This window comes from Diadema antillarum, unplaced genomic scaffold (genome assembly GCF_040938485.1).
Source record: "Diadema antillarum isolate AM-2024a unplaced genomic scaffold, OU_Dant_1.0 seq00000450_RagTag, whole genome shotgun sequence".
In the NCBI taxonomy this organism is placed as follows: Eukaryota; Metazoa; Echinodermata; class Echinoidea; order Diadematoida; family Diadematidae; genus Diadema; species Diadema antillarum.
In genome coordinates this window covers 52,588-71,202 of record NW_027271423.1, presented here as the reverse complement: position 1 = coordinate 71,202, position 18,615 = coordinate 52,588, and the positions used below count along the sequence as shown (strand labels likewise).

The following is an 18,615-nucleotide window of genomic DNA, read 5'->3' as shown; positions in this document are numbered from 1 at the left end:
TTGCACACGCATTGACATTGAGCGCGCATATCGTGCAGTGTAACTGACCGAGCAAATGCTCCTCCAACGAAAAAAACAATCAATGTTAATTTGAAAAATCATCAAAATACGGGCCAGTTTGTGACGACGGAGAACAAACTTTCATAAATCTAGAAGGACATAGTCCCTCAAATAGGCCTAAACGTAAATTTCGGAATTCTTACGAACATTTGAGCAGCGAAGTCGGATCGTTTGGGAGTTTATGTGTTCGTATGGTAGCGGAAAATCGCAAGTGAGAAACGGGAAATTTTCGGAGTGGTCACTATATCATGGGGTCAAAACTTCAAGGTCACACAGAATTTGCAAAAGTCAACCGATTATCACCAAAATCTAATCGATTCTTTCCTGCCATTATCCAAACATCCCCTGAACATTTCGTGCAAATCCGTTTACCCCGTTCTCTTGTTATCTTGTACACAAACAAACAAACAAACAAAACAAACAAACAAACAAACAAACATACGGAACCCTTTACATAACCCCCTGCCGATTTTCATCGGCGTGGGTAACTAGAACTATCACTGAAGGTGATTAATACCCCCGCCCCTAGTGTTGCTTAATAGTATGTGATGTCATAAGGGCAATGACGTTAATACCAAGTTTGTGCACTTGTCGAAGTGGAAACAGAATAATTTTAGTTTACTGTACAATTACAGAGTTGACACTATAAAACTTACAGCACGTGGAAACATGCTTTCCCCAAGCATCACATTTAAAGACCCATCATACACACCAAATTTGACCTTCATAGCTTGAATGGTTTATTTTGATACAAAAATGAGTGGTTACCATGGCAACACATTTTCCTTAAACTAACACATTGGTGTCTTGCAAAACTACACTTCTAGATCATGATACATACCAGATTTGACTTAAATTGCTTGAATGATGGAAAAAAATTATTCGATCTGCAAGGTTTTGGTAAAAATTGTGGTTACCATGGCAAGGGTTTGTGTGACAAACAACAAACATTATGTGTTCCACATCTATACCTCAGGGCCATAATGCCTACCAAATTTGGTTTCAATTGCTTGAAAACTGTGGAAGAAGTTCACTCCACAGGATAAAAAAACAACAACCAAACATGCTGTTACCATGGCAATGCATTGTCCGATACAAATACAAAGGACATTTTGGAAAACTACACTTAAAGAGCATCATACACACCAAATTTCACCTTCATAGATTAAATGGTTCAATTTGATACAAAAATGAGTGGTTACCATGGCAACACATTTTTCTTATATTAACACATTGGTGTCTTGCATAACTACACCTCCCGATCATCATATACAAACTGTACTAAATTTGACCTTAATTGCTTGAATGATGTGGAAGTTATTCAATCCACAAGGTTTTGGTAAAATTATGGTTACCATGGCAACGCTTTGTCCGACAAACACAAAAATTATGTGTTCCACATCTATGCCTCAAGGCCATAATGTCTACCAAATTTGATTTCAATTGCTTCAAAACTGTGGAAGTTGTTCACTCCACAAGATTTCGAAGAAAACATGGTTACCATGGCAACGCTTTGTCACGTACAAACACAAAGAGTGTCTTGCATAACTACACCTATCGATCATCATAGATACCAATTTTGAAATTGATTGCTTAAATACTATGGAAGTTATTCAATCCACAAGGTTTGGGAAAATTATGGTTACCATGGCAACGTATGTCCTACAAACACAAAAAACATGTCTTGCACATCTATATCTCAATATCATCGTTTACCCTAAGTTTCATTTAAAGGGATCGTACAGTTTTGATTGAGACCTAATTTCAGATTTCTAACATTTTGTGGTGAGATAAAGAGAAACCTCTTCTGAAAATATGAAAGAGCATGTAATTCTATAAGGAATTCAACGTTTATTTGATGAAATGGCCGAGATATCCCAAAAAGAGCGATTGTAATAAAGTGTGGGACCCACATTTTATTACTATCGCTTTGTTTTACTTTGTTTTTGGATGTTTCAGTCATTCCAAACCCAATTTTCATCAAATAAACTTTGAATTCCTCTTAAAATGGTATGCTCTGTACTATATCATAAGTGTTTTCTTGCTATCTCGCAAAAAGTTAAAAGCCCAATTCTCATCTCCACCAATACTGTACTATCCCTTTAAATTGCTTCAAAACTGTAGGAGTTCGTGACGCAAGATTTTTGACCGACCGCCCGCCTGCCCGCCTGACCAACATCATGGTGATTCCTATAAATGTATACCCCCTTCACATTATGTGTGGCGGGGGTATAATGATAATAATAACAATGAAAATACATGTACGTGTAATACCTCTTTTGATAATAATAATATCATTATTAATAATAATAATAATAACAATAATAATTATAATAATAATAATAATAACAATAATAATAATAATAATAATGACAACAGGGCAAGCCCCATAGCACTCAAATCTTTGACTCGGGACAGGTAGAAATCATGGTTGCTTTTGGTCTACAGGCATAGCCTTGCCTTTGATATTTCTAATTCAATTTAAGTTTTGTCAAACAAACAACCAAAACATCATTTTGAATAATACCTGTACGCTGATGCAAGTGGATGGATGCATGCATAAGGAAACATGTCGACAAAAATGACCACACATAATGCACTTAGGATAGATCTTTTATCATACTGTGCATGCACACTACAATATAATTTCTGTTGATAAAATGCAACATCAATCTTAAATGAGGACATGAAGTCAGGAACACCAAATCTTGTACACAAAATCAAACACATGACTTGATTATAAACACCTATCTTAAGAGTGATCTATAAATACAGAGACACATCTTGACTTTTCATATTCATCATACACATTGTAAGATATCTTTAAAAGGACTAAAGAATAAAGTTGTGCACATAAAGCCATATTCTTGCTGGCAAAATAATGACCCTGCATTACACAACCCAGAGTGAAGGTCAAGTTCTGAAAGCACAGATTCTCAGCTTCAAAATATTTCATCCAAAATTGAAAATTTAAAAAACCACCATAATTAACTTACAAAAATGATAAAACACATAGGAATACTCCCCTATGGTACGTACAAAGGGGGCTCTACAGTTATGGGTCTATTCAAATGAACCGAGTCAACCTTCAGAGTGCTTGAATGTGAACAAATTGGAAATTGAAAACTCCATACAGCGTACAGTGAACTCCGCTATAATGAAGTCCTCAGGACCGGCAGTTTTCCTTCGTTATATCGGAATTTCGTTACAACCGAACAAATAAACAATAGAAATACACAGAGTGGATGACATTGCAGCCCAAATTTCTACTTCGTTATAACCGTGTTCGTTATAACGGGAGTGCAACTGTATAAACCCACTGTGAGGGAATAATTCAATAAACCCAATCAGTAGTATTCTCTTAATAACATTATATTCATGATTATGTCCATGTATTAGAGTCACTGCTGTATTTTCAATCTGGGTTTTTATTCACACTTTCATATATACATGTACACGTACATGGTATCTCCTGTGTGGAAAATGGAGAAAATCAACAGGAAACAAACAAAATAGAGGGACAACGATTTTAAACAACACTACTTTCACTCAATTTGGTTTCCAAGCTTTAAGGTTAGATAGAAAACATGGAGACTGTCCAAGCTGAACACACTGTTTTTAAAGCAAATTTGGGGGTAGTTATCATTTGAAGCTAAAAGATTCTAGACAATGTTGGGATACTTTCACAGGAAGTTAAATGCTCAGTAAACTTAGGAGATACAATGACAGCTATCATGATACAACATAATAGTGACTGGGCTCAGGAATATTACAATGAAAGCCTACTTACATATTATTCTCTGGTTAAATGTTGTTACATTGCCACACAATGCTACACATGCCACAATCAAACTTAATCCACATCAATTCAGATTTAGAAAAAAACCCCAAAACAAGATAAAAATGAAAGCAATGCCCCCAAAACAGGAAACAAATTATTCACTGTATCATTCTTCTGTACTCTACCTAATTAGTATAGACACCTCTTGTCTCACAAACACATCAAAGACAAAAGAGATTTTCACTACATGAAATGGAAAAAAATTAACATTAATCTACTTTAAAAGCAGAAACTCTCATGAGCATAAAACCTTCCCAAACTTCATGAAGAATTTAGCTTGGTATGCCAGTCACCAATTTGCACCAAAAAAAAAAAAAAAAGGTGAAATTTCCATGCTGTCAATGTTTCTGCTGTTACATCATATTGTATACACTTCCTATACTGTTGCTTGCATTGTGTTTTTTTGTTTTTGTTTTGGCTACTGCCCCCCTCCACCAAAAAAAACTACCAAATCATAGGTCTTGCATTCATAAAACACAAGAAAAGAAGATGAGAAAGAATCTAATGCTTGACTGCTTCTATCATGAATGAATTATTGAGAAACTATCAGCATTATAAACAAAAATTCCATGTGATCAAAATCAATAAATCTGGTCCCATTCTTGCGATTAACAGCTGTATGTAAGCTAGGCCCTCATCTTATCTCATTACTGATACCTTTATATGTACTGCTGTTGATCTTTATAATTTGAAGAGACGAAGAATGAAAATATCTTGGGAGCATGCAGCAACAATATGCACAAGTAATAAAACAAGAAACAAGATGAGACGAGCGAGAGCTACTGTATTCCTTTTTCTACTATTCCAGCTCAAAGCAGACTGATTTGAATTCCATTTAAGCTATTTTGTGCAAGAGTAGAGTAATAATATAACATCATAGTGATGGTGCAATAATTCTCAGAATCTATCTAGTACAAGATATATTGTTACAAATACAGTACATTCATTTGCATTCACAGTGATTTACAATACGGTGTAACATACTGCAGTATAATTGTTCAAGACTTTTGTTTCCTTTTTTTTTCTTTATTTTGGTTTATTCATCTAGCAACCTCAATGAAGTCACAAGAGCAAAACAACCATTTAGATAATGGATAACACAAGTTAAAGAAAAAAACTGCAATATGATGCACACAACAAAATGAGCATACAGGGTATTGTGAAGATTAAATGAATAAACAAATGTGGGTGGCAAAGACATGGTCTATGCTTGGTCAGTTTGAAATGCACAGAAAGAAAAGAGACTATGCATGAACACGGGCATGAATGTACCCTAGAAGGATAGAAGCAGCATGTCGGCAGAAGAAGAGATCTCAAATGAAGTATTTTTTACTGAAGACTTAAAGGACAAGTCCACCTTCATATACATAAGTATTGAGAGAATGCAGCAATATTAGTAGAACACATCAGTGAAAGTTTGAGGAAAATTGGACAATCTGTTCAAAAGTTACAAATATTTGAAGTATCTGCGCAGTCACTGCTGGAAGAGAAGACTACTCCAGTGGATGATGTCACATGCGTACAACTACATGTATATAAGGGAAATAAAAAGAGAATTTCACAAAACTTTACTTTTTGAATAAAGTGCACAATTCTTTGACTTGCTACTGACGTATGTTAAGGGCAATATTATTCCCCCTGCCTTCTTAAAGAGAGAAGTCGAGTGTTCTTTTGTTATGGGAGAAAAATGGGAAATATGTTGAATTTTCTTTATTCTTTCTTTATATCGTTGTAATCATGTGACATCACAAGCTATAGTAGTCTTTTCATCCAGCCGTGACTGAGCAGAAACTTGAAAAATTCATAACTTTTTAACAGATTGTCCGATTTTGCTCAAACTCTCACTGATGTGTTCTACTAATATTGCTGCATTCACTCAACCCACATGTCTATGAAGGTGAACTTGTCCTTTAATTCACTGCTTCAGCTTGTCCAAAGCAAGCAGTCTTTTCTTTTGTTTGGATCACACTAAAATATAAGTTGAGACAAATTACAACATTTTGTCTTACCAATCTGATGACAGAGTTGCTTTGAACATTTTCTAAAGGTTACAGGAACATGATTTCAATCAACTAATTCCTATACTAGAAAATACCGTAGGATAGAAACCAATGAGTTGGCAGGACCACTTTCTATTTCACAATGACTTGAATACTGAGCATATGTCCACTGAATTCTCTCTTTTGCAGATTTGAATCTGAATAGGGAAAAATTCTTCAATTAACCAAACCATAACTGCATTTTGCAAGGGACTTCCACAAATAGAGATGTGACTATTAAGATCATTAGATTAGTACACTGTAATAACTTTCAAATGGCTGTGCATAATGTCCAAAACTGCTGTCCACAGGACTGTGGAAGAGTATCATCAGGATAGATACAAAAAGATGCAAATCCTGTGATTTGATGTAGGTTGATAGAGTGAACCCAAAGGTGAGACCAAAGAAGAAATTTCTCTCTTCATTACTACATGCAGTAATAAAATGTACAGTGAACTTTATACATGGTCATGCCTCTCATAGCAAGGCTGCAAAGGTAGACAAGGGCAATCTAGGAGACTATGTGAATGTTTTGTTCAAAATCCTCTAAAAAATCTAGAATTTAGATTTCGTTGCATTACAACACATTACACCCCACATGCTAGCATCATGATGTAATCACAGGCTTTCATTGTATAGCCCTGTCACTGAAGAAAAAAACAAATCATGAGAGATGATACGTATCAGCTGTGCAAGGGTGATTGTGCCGTGCATTGCATATATTGTATTTTAATACAACCTTAAGCACTGCCTTTCCTTCCTTTTTCCTTTTTATACTCAACGTACATTTATATGTACTTCAGAGACATTTGCAACATTTGCAAACTAAATCATTGCAACTGGATAACATTTTACTCCACAAGGTACACCTTGACCAACTTCCTGGAGTTGAAGAACTTAAAGGCTTTCTTCTCATTTGAGTCACTGCTGATGCTTCTCTTGGCAATGGTACCTGTGACAAAGAAAGGTAATGGTCAAAGGTCATGATGTGGTTCACTACATGAATATTTGCTTTAATAGCCTATAAGGGAGAGTAAATTACTTTTTTTCCCTTGGAAAAACTGCAACAGAAATAAGAAAACTATGACCTCTTTTGCAATATAATATTCATTTTCTAAATATCATATATATTTATATTTTTCTAGAGGGAAAAAAAATCTTTTTTGATATCTAGAAACATCACCCAAGGTGATACATTATACACTCAACATAAAAAATAGAAAAAAGAAATACGTTTTCAAGTTCATACGTTTCCAAGAAGATTTCAATGAAAATCAATGTATCATAATGTGACCCTGCACCACAAGACCAACAAAAAGTCGCCAAACATGGATTTTTAGTTAAGGGCATATTCTGAAAGAGCAGACTGTAAGCTTTAAAATGATTTATAACTCAACTCAAATGGATTCTCCTAACCTATATAAATATCAGAGAGAAAGCCCACACTCTGGAAAAGTTTGAACAGAGAAAAGAAGCTCGGAAGTACAGTCGTACAAGGGTCTATTCAAGCGCCTAATCTTTCACCAAGCTGCGCTAGCTGTGCGATGAAAGGGACAAAACACAGGATGTCAACCACTGGAGTAACAACAATGAAGGGATTAGCAGATTAAGCTGAAATTTAGCATCTTCTATTAACACATTCTGTCCATGATTATTGCCAAATTTCAAAGTAGTAGCATTCTCCTTTTTAAAGTTACAACGGAATCGTATTAGACCTGAAAGTGAAGAGTGTCAAAAGGATTTCAAGAAATGAAAGGGGACCTCTAATACAAACCTGATCATTCTACTCTCCACCCCCCACAAAAAAAAAGGGGTTGTAGAGAAATCGCTGTAAACACACTTTCCCATTTACGTATGATCCCGAACTGAAGAATAATGTAGAAGAAAGATAGCTCTTTCAGAAAATATGAAAAACTCAAGATTGCCTCAGTTGACCCTTTTCTCCTGTTTTGAGTCATCATGTAAAATCAAGGGGTGCGGCTTTTTGTTTGTTTTGTGATGCACGGTCACATATATCATATCAAAGATAATTTAACTGGCTATTGACCTAGTACAAAAAATTATGTAGGTCAACATAAAGGGATATTTCACACATTAGTGAACACATTCATTTTTGTCCTCCAAGGTACAAAAGTAAAAATTACAAAAATTGACATGTTCTCCTTCATTTGCAAATGCCCTTCAAGATGATAATGATAACAAAACACCAGTTTAACAAAATGAAAGAGAAGAATTAAATTAGCACAAAGAGGCTTTCTTACTCTTTTTCTCTTTATAACCTGAAACAAAGTCAAAGTGGGAAACTAAAGGGGGGAATAAGAATTTTTTGTCAACTCAAACTTAAAATGACTTGCTGAGTAAGGGCACAATGATGATTAAATAAACAGAATATTTTTATTTCATTCTTTAAGTTAGTAATTGAAGAGTTCATGAGACAAATTAAAGAACCAAATGTCATTTACATTTTTCCTAATTTGGAAATTCCTACCAATTTTTGTTAATATTGCTCCCTCTTTTATTTCATTTGAATTTCAATTTGACAGAAGATACTTCATTTTCTTCCATTATTTTCAGCCTTTATTGATCTTTTGGGCTTCAAAAATACTATAGAGATAAAAGGTTTATTCTTGCAACCTAATTCATGTTTTTATTGTGTTAAATTTGTTGTTTATTCTTATTGTTACATGGAAAAACGCTTATGCAAGAATGACAACTTGTTGACCCCGCCAATGCTATTTTTTTTTTTACTGGTCATGTCCGACAAGTAACTTTGGCAATTCCTGAAAAGGTACTGGCCCGACAGTGACTTTCACCGGTCTGAGACTGTTGGACCAGTGCCAGTGTGCAGCATTGCCTTACATTCATCGCATGTACCAAATTACAACTGAATTGTTTTAAAACAGAGAGAACAGTTTGATCCACTACATTTTGTGATCTGTACAAAAACTTGCCTTTACCATGGCAACACATTATGCCAGTGACCAAAAAGGTATCTTGCATATGGACCTAGAATACAAGAAATTGTACGCAAATGGGAAATAACAGATAAAAAAAGAGATATAACAGATAAACAGAGATATAAAAGGGGGAAATTTTATGGCAAAAAAACCCACATGCCATAAAAACTTAACATTAGGCCCTTAAAGTTCCTTGACCCCTGCCTGTGACCTTTGACCTTGTGGTGACCATCCACTCCCCAAGGGACATCTACCATACAAGTTTGGTCACAAACTGACCTATGGATCAAAAGTTATGACCCATAATCGAAACGCGCCATAAAAACTTAACATAGGGCTCTAAAAGTTCGTTGACCCCTGCTTGTGACCTTTGACCTTGTGGTGATCATCCGCTCCCAAGGGACATCTACCATCCAAGTTTGGTCAGAAATTGACCTATGGATCAAAAGTTATGACCCATAATAGAAACGCACCATAAAAACTTAAAGGGAAGATAAACCCCAAGAGCAATGTGGATTGAGTGAAAGCAGCAACATTAGTAGAACACATCAGTGAAAGTTTGAAGAAAATCGGACAATCGATGCAAAAGTTATGAATTTTTAAAGTTTTGGTGTTGGAACCGCTGGATGAGGAGACTACTAGAGGTTATGACGTATGAGTGGACAACAATACCAAGAAAATATAAAGAAAATACTACAAAAATCCATTTTTCATGAAAATTACAAATTCCATCAACTTGATATTGACACATGTTAAGGGTAGCAATTATTCCCCCTGCTTTCCGAAAGCGGTTGGTCCAGTGCTCTTTCATAATTCTAGAAAAGTGAATTTTTGTTGAATTTCCTTTATATTTTCTTTGTATTGTTGTCCACTCATACATGTACGTCATATCCTCTAGTAGTCTCCTCATCCAGCGGTTCCAACACCAAAACTTTAAAAATTCATAACTTTTGCATCGATTGTCCGATTTTCCTAAAACTTTCACTGATGTGTTCTACTAATGTTGCTGCTTTCACTCAATCCACATTGCTCTTTGGGTTTATCTTCCCTTTAACATTGGGCTCTAAAAGTTCGTTGACCCCTGCTTGTGACCTTTGACCTTGTATTGACCATCCATTCCCCAAGGGACATCTATCATCTAAGTTTAGTCACAAATGGAGTTATGGATCAAAAGTTATGACCCATAATAGAAACGCGCCATAAAAACTTAACATTGGGCTCTAAAAGTTCATTGACCCCTGCCTGTGAGCTTTGACCTTGAGGTGACCTTCATATATGGTAAAATGTGAAACTTTGTATGACCCCTCTTCCCTCGAAGTTTGATTGTAATTGAAGCCCAGAGTAAAGAGTTATTGAAGTTTTTGTAATGGACAGACGACGGACGGACGGATGACGGACGGACGGACAACCTCACGGTGATATACTTGTGTGTCTACCCCTTTGTTCTCCCTTTTGTTAAAATAGACACACAAGCAAAAATTTTAGCCACACAAGCCTGACGGAATAAAGGCCATCTATTGTGCACTATTGTTCTCCTAGCCACACAAGCATACTCTCGTTAGCACGGACGGACGGACGACGGACGGACAGACGCCGCAGGCAATCCCTTAGTCTCCCCTCACCTCCAGTGGGCCCGACAAAAATGAAAGCAGTTCGAGTCACAAGATTTGTAATTGACCAACTGCTCAACCGACCACCTTGCCACCTGACCTCAGAGTGATTCTTTTATACCCCCATACACACTGTGTGTGATTAGGAGATATTTTTTGATGATCACTTCTGAAGCTCTGCACACAGTATAACCAATTTATAGACTTTGTTCAAATGTAAAGTCTGAAAAACATCTGGGTCTCCCTTAAAGAACTCCAAAAAAGAAGTTGAATAACAGTAACTAGGAATATCATTGAATGTGACTAGTACCCCTACCTAAACCTGAGGGAGTTAGCTCATTCCTCAAATATTTCTGTATGTTTTTTTTTTTTAAGTGAACAACAAAATAATGGGGTTGCCATGGCAATGCATTGTTTAACATCTAGACAAAAGACATGTTTTGCTCATCTTCAAACTACACATACAGTGGTCGCATGTGCCAAGCCTCATGTCCAATGCTCACATATTGGGGTATTAGCTAATCCACAATATCTATGTGATTTGTATTTGAAATGTTTCCATGGCAACATGTAAACTCAATCCACAGTATTTTTGTATGCTTTATATTTGAAAAAATGAGCACTGTTACCATGGCATCACACTGTTTAGCATTGCTGCAAGATGTGTTTGGCTCATCTGAAATAAGTGGTCAAATGTGCCAAAAGCTCAAGTGAAATGCTGAAAATCTGAGTTAGCTAAATCCACTGGTAATTTGCATGATTTATCAATAAAAAAAAAATACTGTTATCATGGCAACACACTGTCTGATTATGATGTAATATGAAGTCTCTACATCTACATGCTAGACATGTGCCAAATTCCAAGCAAAATAATAAAAAACTGGGGAAATTAACAAAATTTGCTTTAGAATATTCTTATACAATATTCATTAAAAAATGCTGTCACCATGGCAACACATTGTTCAACAATGAAAGGAGTTAAAGTTTGCACATTTATACAGTATATGGATTACATGTGGCAAATTTCAAGTCAAATACAAAAAAAAAAATGAGGGAATTAGGCAAATCCCAAATATTTTTGTATGATTGTCAATAAGGAATGCTGCTACAATGTACATATTGTACCATGGCAATAAATTGTTTAACAATGACAAAAAAATTAAGTTTACAAATCTACAATGTACATACTATTATGGCTATATGTGGCCAATTTCAAGCCAAATGCTCAAAACTGAGGGATTTATTGTTCAATTCACATTTTTGTATGCTTTATATTGAAACTTGAAATATTGCTATGGCGAATGGTATGCCTCCGCCATAATGCATGGTTCTCCAAATGGGTCTAAGTACATCTTGACTATGTGTGATGACAGTTTCACATAACTGGCAAAATATAGGTTTTCTTGTTCATTTTCAAACTTTTTTTACAATCACTTTAATACAGGTAGATTTGTGGTTCAATTTCGTCTTGAAGAATCTGGAATATGCCGATCCTAGTTTCAAATTTGTCTTCGATCATTTCCGAACAAAGTCTATTCAATTTACCGGTAGTTATTTGTGACATATTTTTATCACTTAAAATTCAAATTCGTCCGTCACACTTGCTGTACACATAACAGCTATTCAAAAGCAATTTCATTTTGTAGCGATCACATTCGACAAATTTTCCTTCAAATCGGTCTCACATGTTTTCTGTTGTGAATTCTTGGTTGTTTAATTTTTCCTGCAACTGTTCACTTTTTCCACATTTATGACTTAACATATACACACATATACCGTACCCTGCACATAAAAAACTAAAGTTACGAACAAGTTACGAGGGACTGGTGATCAGTTCTGATGTGCTATACTTATCAAAATTTCCACAGTTCAGCAAAAGAACTGATCACCAGTCGCTCGTATGTCATTCGTAACTTTACGAACAGCTTTATGAAACACCCCCCAGAAATGAACTCCTATTAATAGCTTCTGACCATTCAAGCATTGAGAATTTAGGGTCTTGGGGACGAACACTGAACTACAGCTTTCTATAACTCAGTTGGTAGAGCACCGGGCTACAGTGTAGCAACCCTGGTTGAATCCTGATGGATTCCCATTTTCTTTGCTCAATTTTCCACTTATCAAATCTTACATGTGTGTAGACTTTAAGCCCATTTTAATGTATATGAAAAAAAAAAAAAAAATCAATTTTTTGACGTTTATTTGTAACAATGTTTGTTTCATGCCGTAACATAAAATCAGTAAGTAATCTGTATATAAAGTCCAAAAGTTGTCACAACATGATTAGAGATTATCTTTATTGTTTTTAATGTTCTCTGACTGCCGATTATCCTTCAATCTCCTCTGTGTGTGTGTGCATATATTGTCAAGAGGTTTAGGAATAATGTCTACTGATCCCAATACAGGGAGAAAGTGAGGTAATGCAGGCTTAGAATTAATTCACCCTCACAATAAAAGACCAATGCTATCCGACCAATTTGTTTGAAAAATTCATGAAAATATGCGAACAAAGATGAATTTGATTTTTACATCGATGGGCGGGGACGATTCAGGGACGAATTCAATGACAATCGGTGATTTTGAATGTGATGTCTTTGAAAATAGCTGACTTTAAATACGAATTACAATGATGATTGACTAAATTGATAAAAGGATTAGCATTCTGTGAGTTTCTTGGGATGAATTTGAATGAAAAATCTTTGAAATATAACTTTAAAAGTGTGAAAATGGACAGGAAAACCTATAGTAAAACAACATGCTCATCACAAACTTGTTGAATGTTTACCTTCCTTGAATTAGGTTTAATTGGATGAATGACTACATTGTCTATTAAGAGAGCCTGTATTTAGGGATTTGAGGATTTCTACTTGACTTAAGACCCTTTCATAAGTTTATGCATTGGGTAATTCTCAAGGTATGGAGAACAAGTGTAATTTCAGTATCAAATAGTAACATTTTAACATTTCATCCCAGCCTCTGATCCATGACCTTCGACCCTATGACCTTAACATTCCCAAGAGAATCATTATTAGGCAGTACATACATAATACTAAACCTTCATGACAACTTGGCCACTTGAGAGATATGGACGTAGAACTGAAATTTAGCATTTTAACTTGACCTTTGACTTTCTGGCAAAATCCTTTGCCAGCAAATGTCTATTGGGTAATGTATAAGAGGTATCAAGACAAATCCTGGAGGCATTACATAGATCCTGTATGAGGGATGACATTTTGAGGAATTGACTTTTTTTTACCTTTTACCCCTAACCCTTGACCAAATGACATTGAATTTCCCAAGATAATCACTGCCAGATAGTTACGCCAGCTGGTTTAGAAAATGTGTCAGGCGGCACTTTGGGAGGAAGAAAAGGCCTCCTCCTTCCTTTTTTTTTCTTTTTTTTTTTTAAGAGGCAAGATGCTAGAAGCATGTCTTTTATATTCAAGCCTTATGGGGGCACTACACCAAAAACCGATTTTTTTTTTCAATTAAAAAAAAAACAAACTTTTAAGTGATAGTTCAGGTCTCTAATATCCAGTAACTTTTATACCAAAAAAAAAAAAAAAAAAATGCAGTAAAAGTGGTTAAATTCATTTGTTCTGATACCCTTTTGAAGGCACTTCTTTGCAATGGAGGAATATATTTTTAAAACTCTATCGGTGGGACTTTAGTGTGATAAAAACTGAATGTAATCCTTATATTATGTTTTTGTGGATTCAAATCATAATTCTTGACATAATATGTTTGTAAAAGTGTAAAGTGAATCATACATATATTTTGAAGGGAACACTAGCCGGGTTCACACGCACAAAATAGCGGGATGACGATCGCGCTCCATATCTCCAGATTTTTTGCAACCGTTCACACGCTCCAAATTAGCCGGATAGCGATCACGCTCGGAATCTCGAGTTTTTTGCATCCGTTCACACATACAGAAATATCCTGCTAATTGCCGATCGAGATAACAGCAAAGCCTGCAAACTGGGTCACACAGCGCCCTTCTCTATCACTGCTTGCGTGCGCTTCTCTTTGCCCATTGTTTTTTGTGTGTCAGTGGTGTGGTTCGCGAGCTGTTGTTGTGGTGCGCCAAAGAGGTTAAGGACCTCTTCGCAGAGGCTCCGCTGTTGTGATGTGTGCATTGTATGATGGGATATAAAAACTCGAGATTCTAAACCCGACCGTTCACACGTACCGGCGCAAGGCGAATTATCCCATTAATTGAGGAATTAGCGCAAGATTTCTTGGGATTAGCATCGCGATGCTTATCGCGCTAATTTTCGGGTTTTTTCTGTCCACACGTGCAAAAAACTCGAGATACCGATCGCGATGCAAATCTCGAGATTTGTATCCCGCTAATTGGTATACATGTACGTGTGAACCCCCCTTTTGTGTCCAGATACTCCTAGAAATGACATTTGCCTGTACTTTGAGGTCATATGTGTGTTTGAAGTACAGCAAATGCAACTTTTTCATGTATTTTATTATCAAAAAATGACATCTTCATTTTCAATGGCTGTTTTCTCAAAATGTGTTTTTGTATACCTTTGCTAACAAATAACTTGAGAATGCTTCAATATTTTCTTCCCAAATTTGGTACACTTATGCAGAAGGACATTCTTAATAAGCTAATTGAGCATTTTGAAATCATGAGCTTTAGTTTTTACATCATTGGCAGCTGAATCCTGATTGGATAATTCCGGTTGTAAAGGCAACAGGGAAAAATTCAAAAGTAATCAATTAAAATGTTTTTTTCTTCTAGTTGTATCTATGTACCAAAATGAAGAAAAAATACCAAAGTTATGGCAGTAGCAGGCATTTCTGTGGTAACCAGTCACCTGTAGGCATCTGGTTACCATGGTAACCTTGCACAATATTATACAGTATAATGTAAACCATTGTATTGCTGACATCTCTAGCAAAATGTACATATAAGGTTTTATGGGGTTTTGATAAATTCTCAATGAACTAAGTGCATAAACTGTGATTTTTTTTTTGGTCATTTTCAATGTTCTTCGTGTAGTGCCCCCTAAACTTGATATCTTTTAGCCAATATTTTTCTTGCATGTGTAATCAGGATGGTCAAAATAAGTGGAAACACATAGTGTTATATAGCAGGAGCATATACACATAGCAGGAGCATGACAACCAGTTGAGCTTTGTCACTAAAACAGAAAATAGCAGATGCTGTACTCACCTTCTTCGACCACTTCCACAACATGGAGCCAGAAAGTGGAGATCTCCAGACAGTGGGTGCGGATACTGGTTGCCATCACCGACACGTCCACAGCAGGGCCATGGATCTCCATCCTGGCTGTGATGGTCTGGAGGTTGGTCATGTGATCGCCACTCTGTAAGTCAGAGTTAAAGAAGAACAACAAAGTGTAACAAAATATGTCCCATAGGAGTTCCCCACCACGAAATGAAGAAACTGTGCCTCAGAAAATCTGTTTGTGTCTATACTGATCTGTAAAGAATCAATATCTTGGAAAATGTTCTGATTTTAGCATGTTTTGGAACAAAAAAATAAGAAGAAGAAGAAGAAGAAAGCACAGTAATGCACACTAGTTTCTGTGACTTTGTATGTTATACATATATGTACATGTATATTATATATTCTTTTTTTCTTTTGGTATGATTTATCTAATTACACATTTTCTGTCTGTATACTCCATCTGTCCAATGTGAAGAATTCATATGCATAGAAATAAGAAACATTTCGCAGCTAAATTTAATCAAGTTGTATGCGGGTCATCAGGAAAGCTACACAGCTAGTAATGCCAGCCAGCCTAGCCTTACTCTCAGGTCAAAGTGCTGTCAACCATGCACATTCATTTGATTTCTGGGTGGATCCAGCTGGATATAGTACCTTATGGAAGAAAACTATTTTTTCTCCCCTCAATTTTCCCACAAGAATGTCAATACTTTTAAGAGTTTACTGTATGGATCAGTAAAAATCAATGCATTTCTGTTGGAATGGAACTCTTCACATGTATGCATGACACTGACAAAGAAAATTCAAGACAAAAAACAAATACAGTATTCCTGCTGCTCTTGCTGTCAAGCTACCCCTCAACAACCCAATAGGGTTGAGGATTAAAATGAACTGGCTTAAAAAAGCAAAAAAAAAAAAAAAAAAAAAAAGGAAAATGGCACAAACTAAAAAAATAAGAATCTGCAGTGACCCAAACATAAGAAGAAAACTACACATTTGTTCCAAGATTCTTGAGACTTGGATCAACCACTCCGACAATCTGGAAGTACAATTGTGACCATGCATCACAAAACCAACAAAAGGTTGCAATCACTGATTTTTTGTGAGGACTACAAAAGGGTGAAATGGGTGAGCCCAGCCACTCTTAAGTTTTACATATATTCTGAAAAAGCAAGACTTATTCTACATTATACTTAAGTTTGGGATCATAAAGCAAACAGGAAATTGTGTTTCCAGTAGTTTTTCTCAAACACTTTTCGGTAGATTAGGTGTCTATTAAAGAGAGACTCTTTTCATTTCTCATAAACCATGTTCATACTTTTCATTTTCAACTCTAATAACTTTAAAAAGGATGATGCTACTGCTTTGAAAGTCGGCAATAATCATTCTACAGCATGTGTTAATAAAGCATGCTCAATTTCAGCTTAATCTGATAATCCATTCATTGTTGTTGCTCCAGTGGTTTACAGCCTGTTTTTTGTTCCATTCATTGCACAGCTAGCACAGCTTGGTAAAGATTAAGCGCTTAAAGGGAACCCAAACCCAAAGAGCAATGTGGATCGAATGTAAGCAGCAAAATTAGGAGAAAATATCAGTGAAAGTTTGAGGAAAATTGGAAAATCGATGCAAAAATTATGAATTTTTAAAGTTTTGGTGTTGGAACTGCTGGATGAGGAGACTACTAGAGGTTATGATGTATGAGTGGATGACAATATTAAGACTAGAATTATCACTGAAGGTGATTAATACCCCCGCCCCTAGTGTTGCTCTATAGTATGTGATGTCATGAGGGCAATGACGTTAATACCAAGTTTCCACAAGGTTTGAGTAAAAAGTGTGGTTACCATGGCAATGCATTGTCTGGTACAAACACAAGGGACATTTTGCATAACTACAGTGTACACTTAAAGACCATCATAAACACCAAATTTGACCTTCATAGCTTGAATGATTTATTTTGATACAAAAATGAGTGGTTACCATGGCAACACATTTTCCTTATACTAACACATTGGTGTCTTTCAAAGCTACACTTCTAGATCATGATACATACTAAATTTGATTTTAATTGCTTGAATGATGGAAAAGTTATTTGATCTGCAAAGGTTTTGGTAAAATTGTGGTTACCATGGCAACGGTTTTTGTGACAAACAAAAAAATTATGTGTTCTACAGCTATACCTCAGGGCCATAATGCCTACCAAATTTGGCTTCAATTGCTTGAAAACTGTGGAAGAAATTCACTCCACAGGATTTAACTAGAAATGTCGCTACAAAGGTGACTGGTATGCCTCCGCCATAATGCATGATTTTCCTAACAGGTCTATACATGTAGTACATGTGGACAATGTGTGATTACATTTTCACAAAACTGGCACAATATTAAAATGACAAGTTTGTCACAAATGTGTTCAATGTTCACCTTCCTTGACCTAGGTTTAATTGGATGAATAGGAGAGCATGTATTTGGGGATTTAAAGACTTTAACTTGAGTTTGACCCATTCATAAGTTTATGCATTGAGTAATTTTCAAAGTATGGAGAAAAAGTGCAATTTCTGTATTGAAAAGTACATTGTTACCATTTTCATCTGGCATTTGATCCTAAAATTCATAGGATAATCACTGTCAGGCAGAACATGCATAAATATGAAGTAAGTTTCAAGATAACTTGAGCCACTTCCGAGATATGGAGGAAAAGGTTAGTTCAGCACTTTCCCTTGATCTTTGACCTTTGAGGCAAACAAAAAAAGAAAAAAAAAAGAAAGTTTCCAGAGAATCTCTATTAGGTTATACATGCATACACTAAGTGTAAAAAAAAAAATTAATCCTACTGGCATTGCATAAATATGAGGGAAATAGTAACATTTTGAAGTGTTGCCCTTGACCTTTGACCCCT

General features: G+C 35.8%; 1 protein-coding gene across 1 annotated transcript in view; it reads right to left on the bottom strand.

The window, feature by feature from the left end:
• Positions 1-3,765: 3,765 nt before the first annotated feature.
• LOC139732803 (integral membrane protein 2B-like) overlaps positions 3,766-18,615 on the bottom strand; it is a 51,529-nt gene continuing 36,679 nt past the window's right edge. Inside the window, exons 4-5 of the mRNA XM_071643644.1 lie at positions 15,702-15,855; positions 3,766-6,892 (exon numbers count right to left, since the gene is read on the bottom strand). Coding sequence (XP_071499745.1) covers positions 6,792-6,892; positions 15,702-15,855 — 255 coding nt within the window. The 3' untranslated portion in view covers positions 3,766-6,791. The remainder of the gene's footprint in view (positions 6,893-15,701; positions 15,856-18,615) is intronic.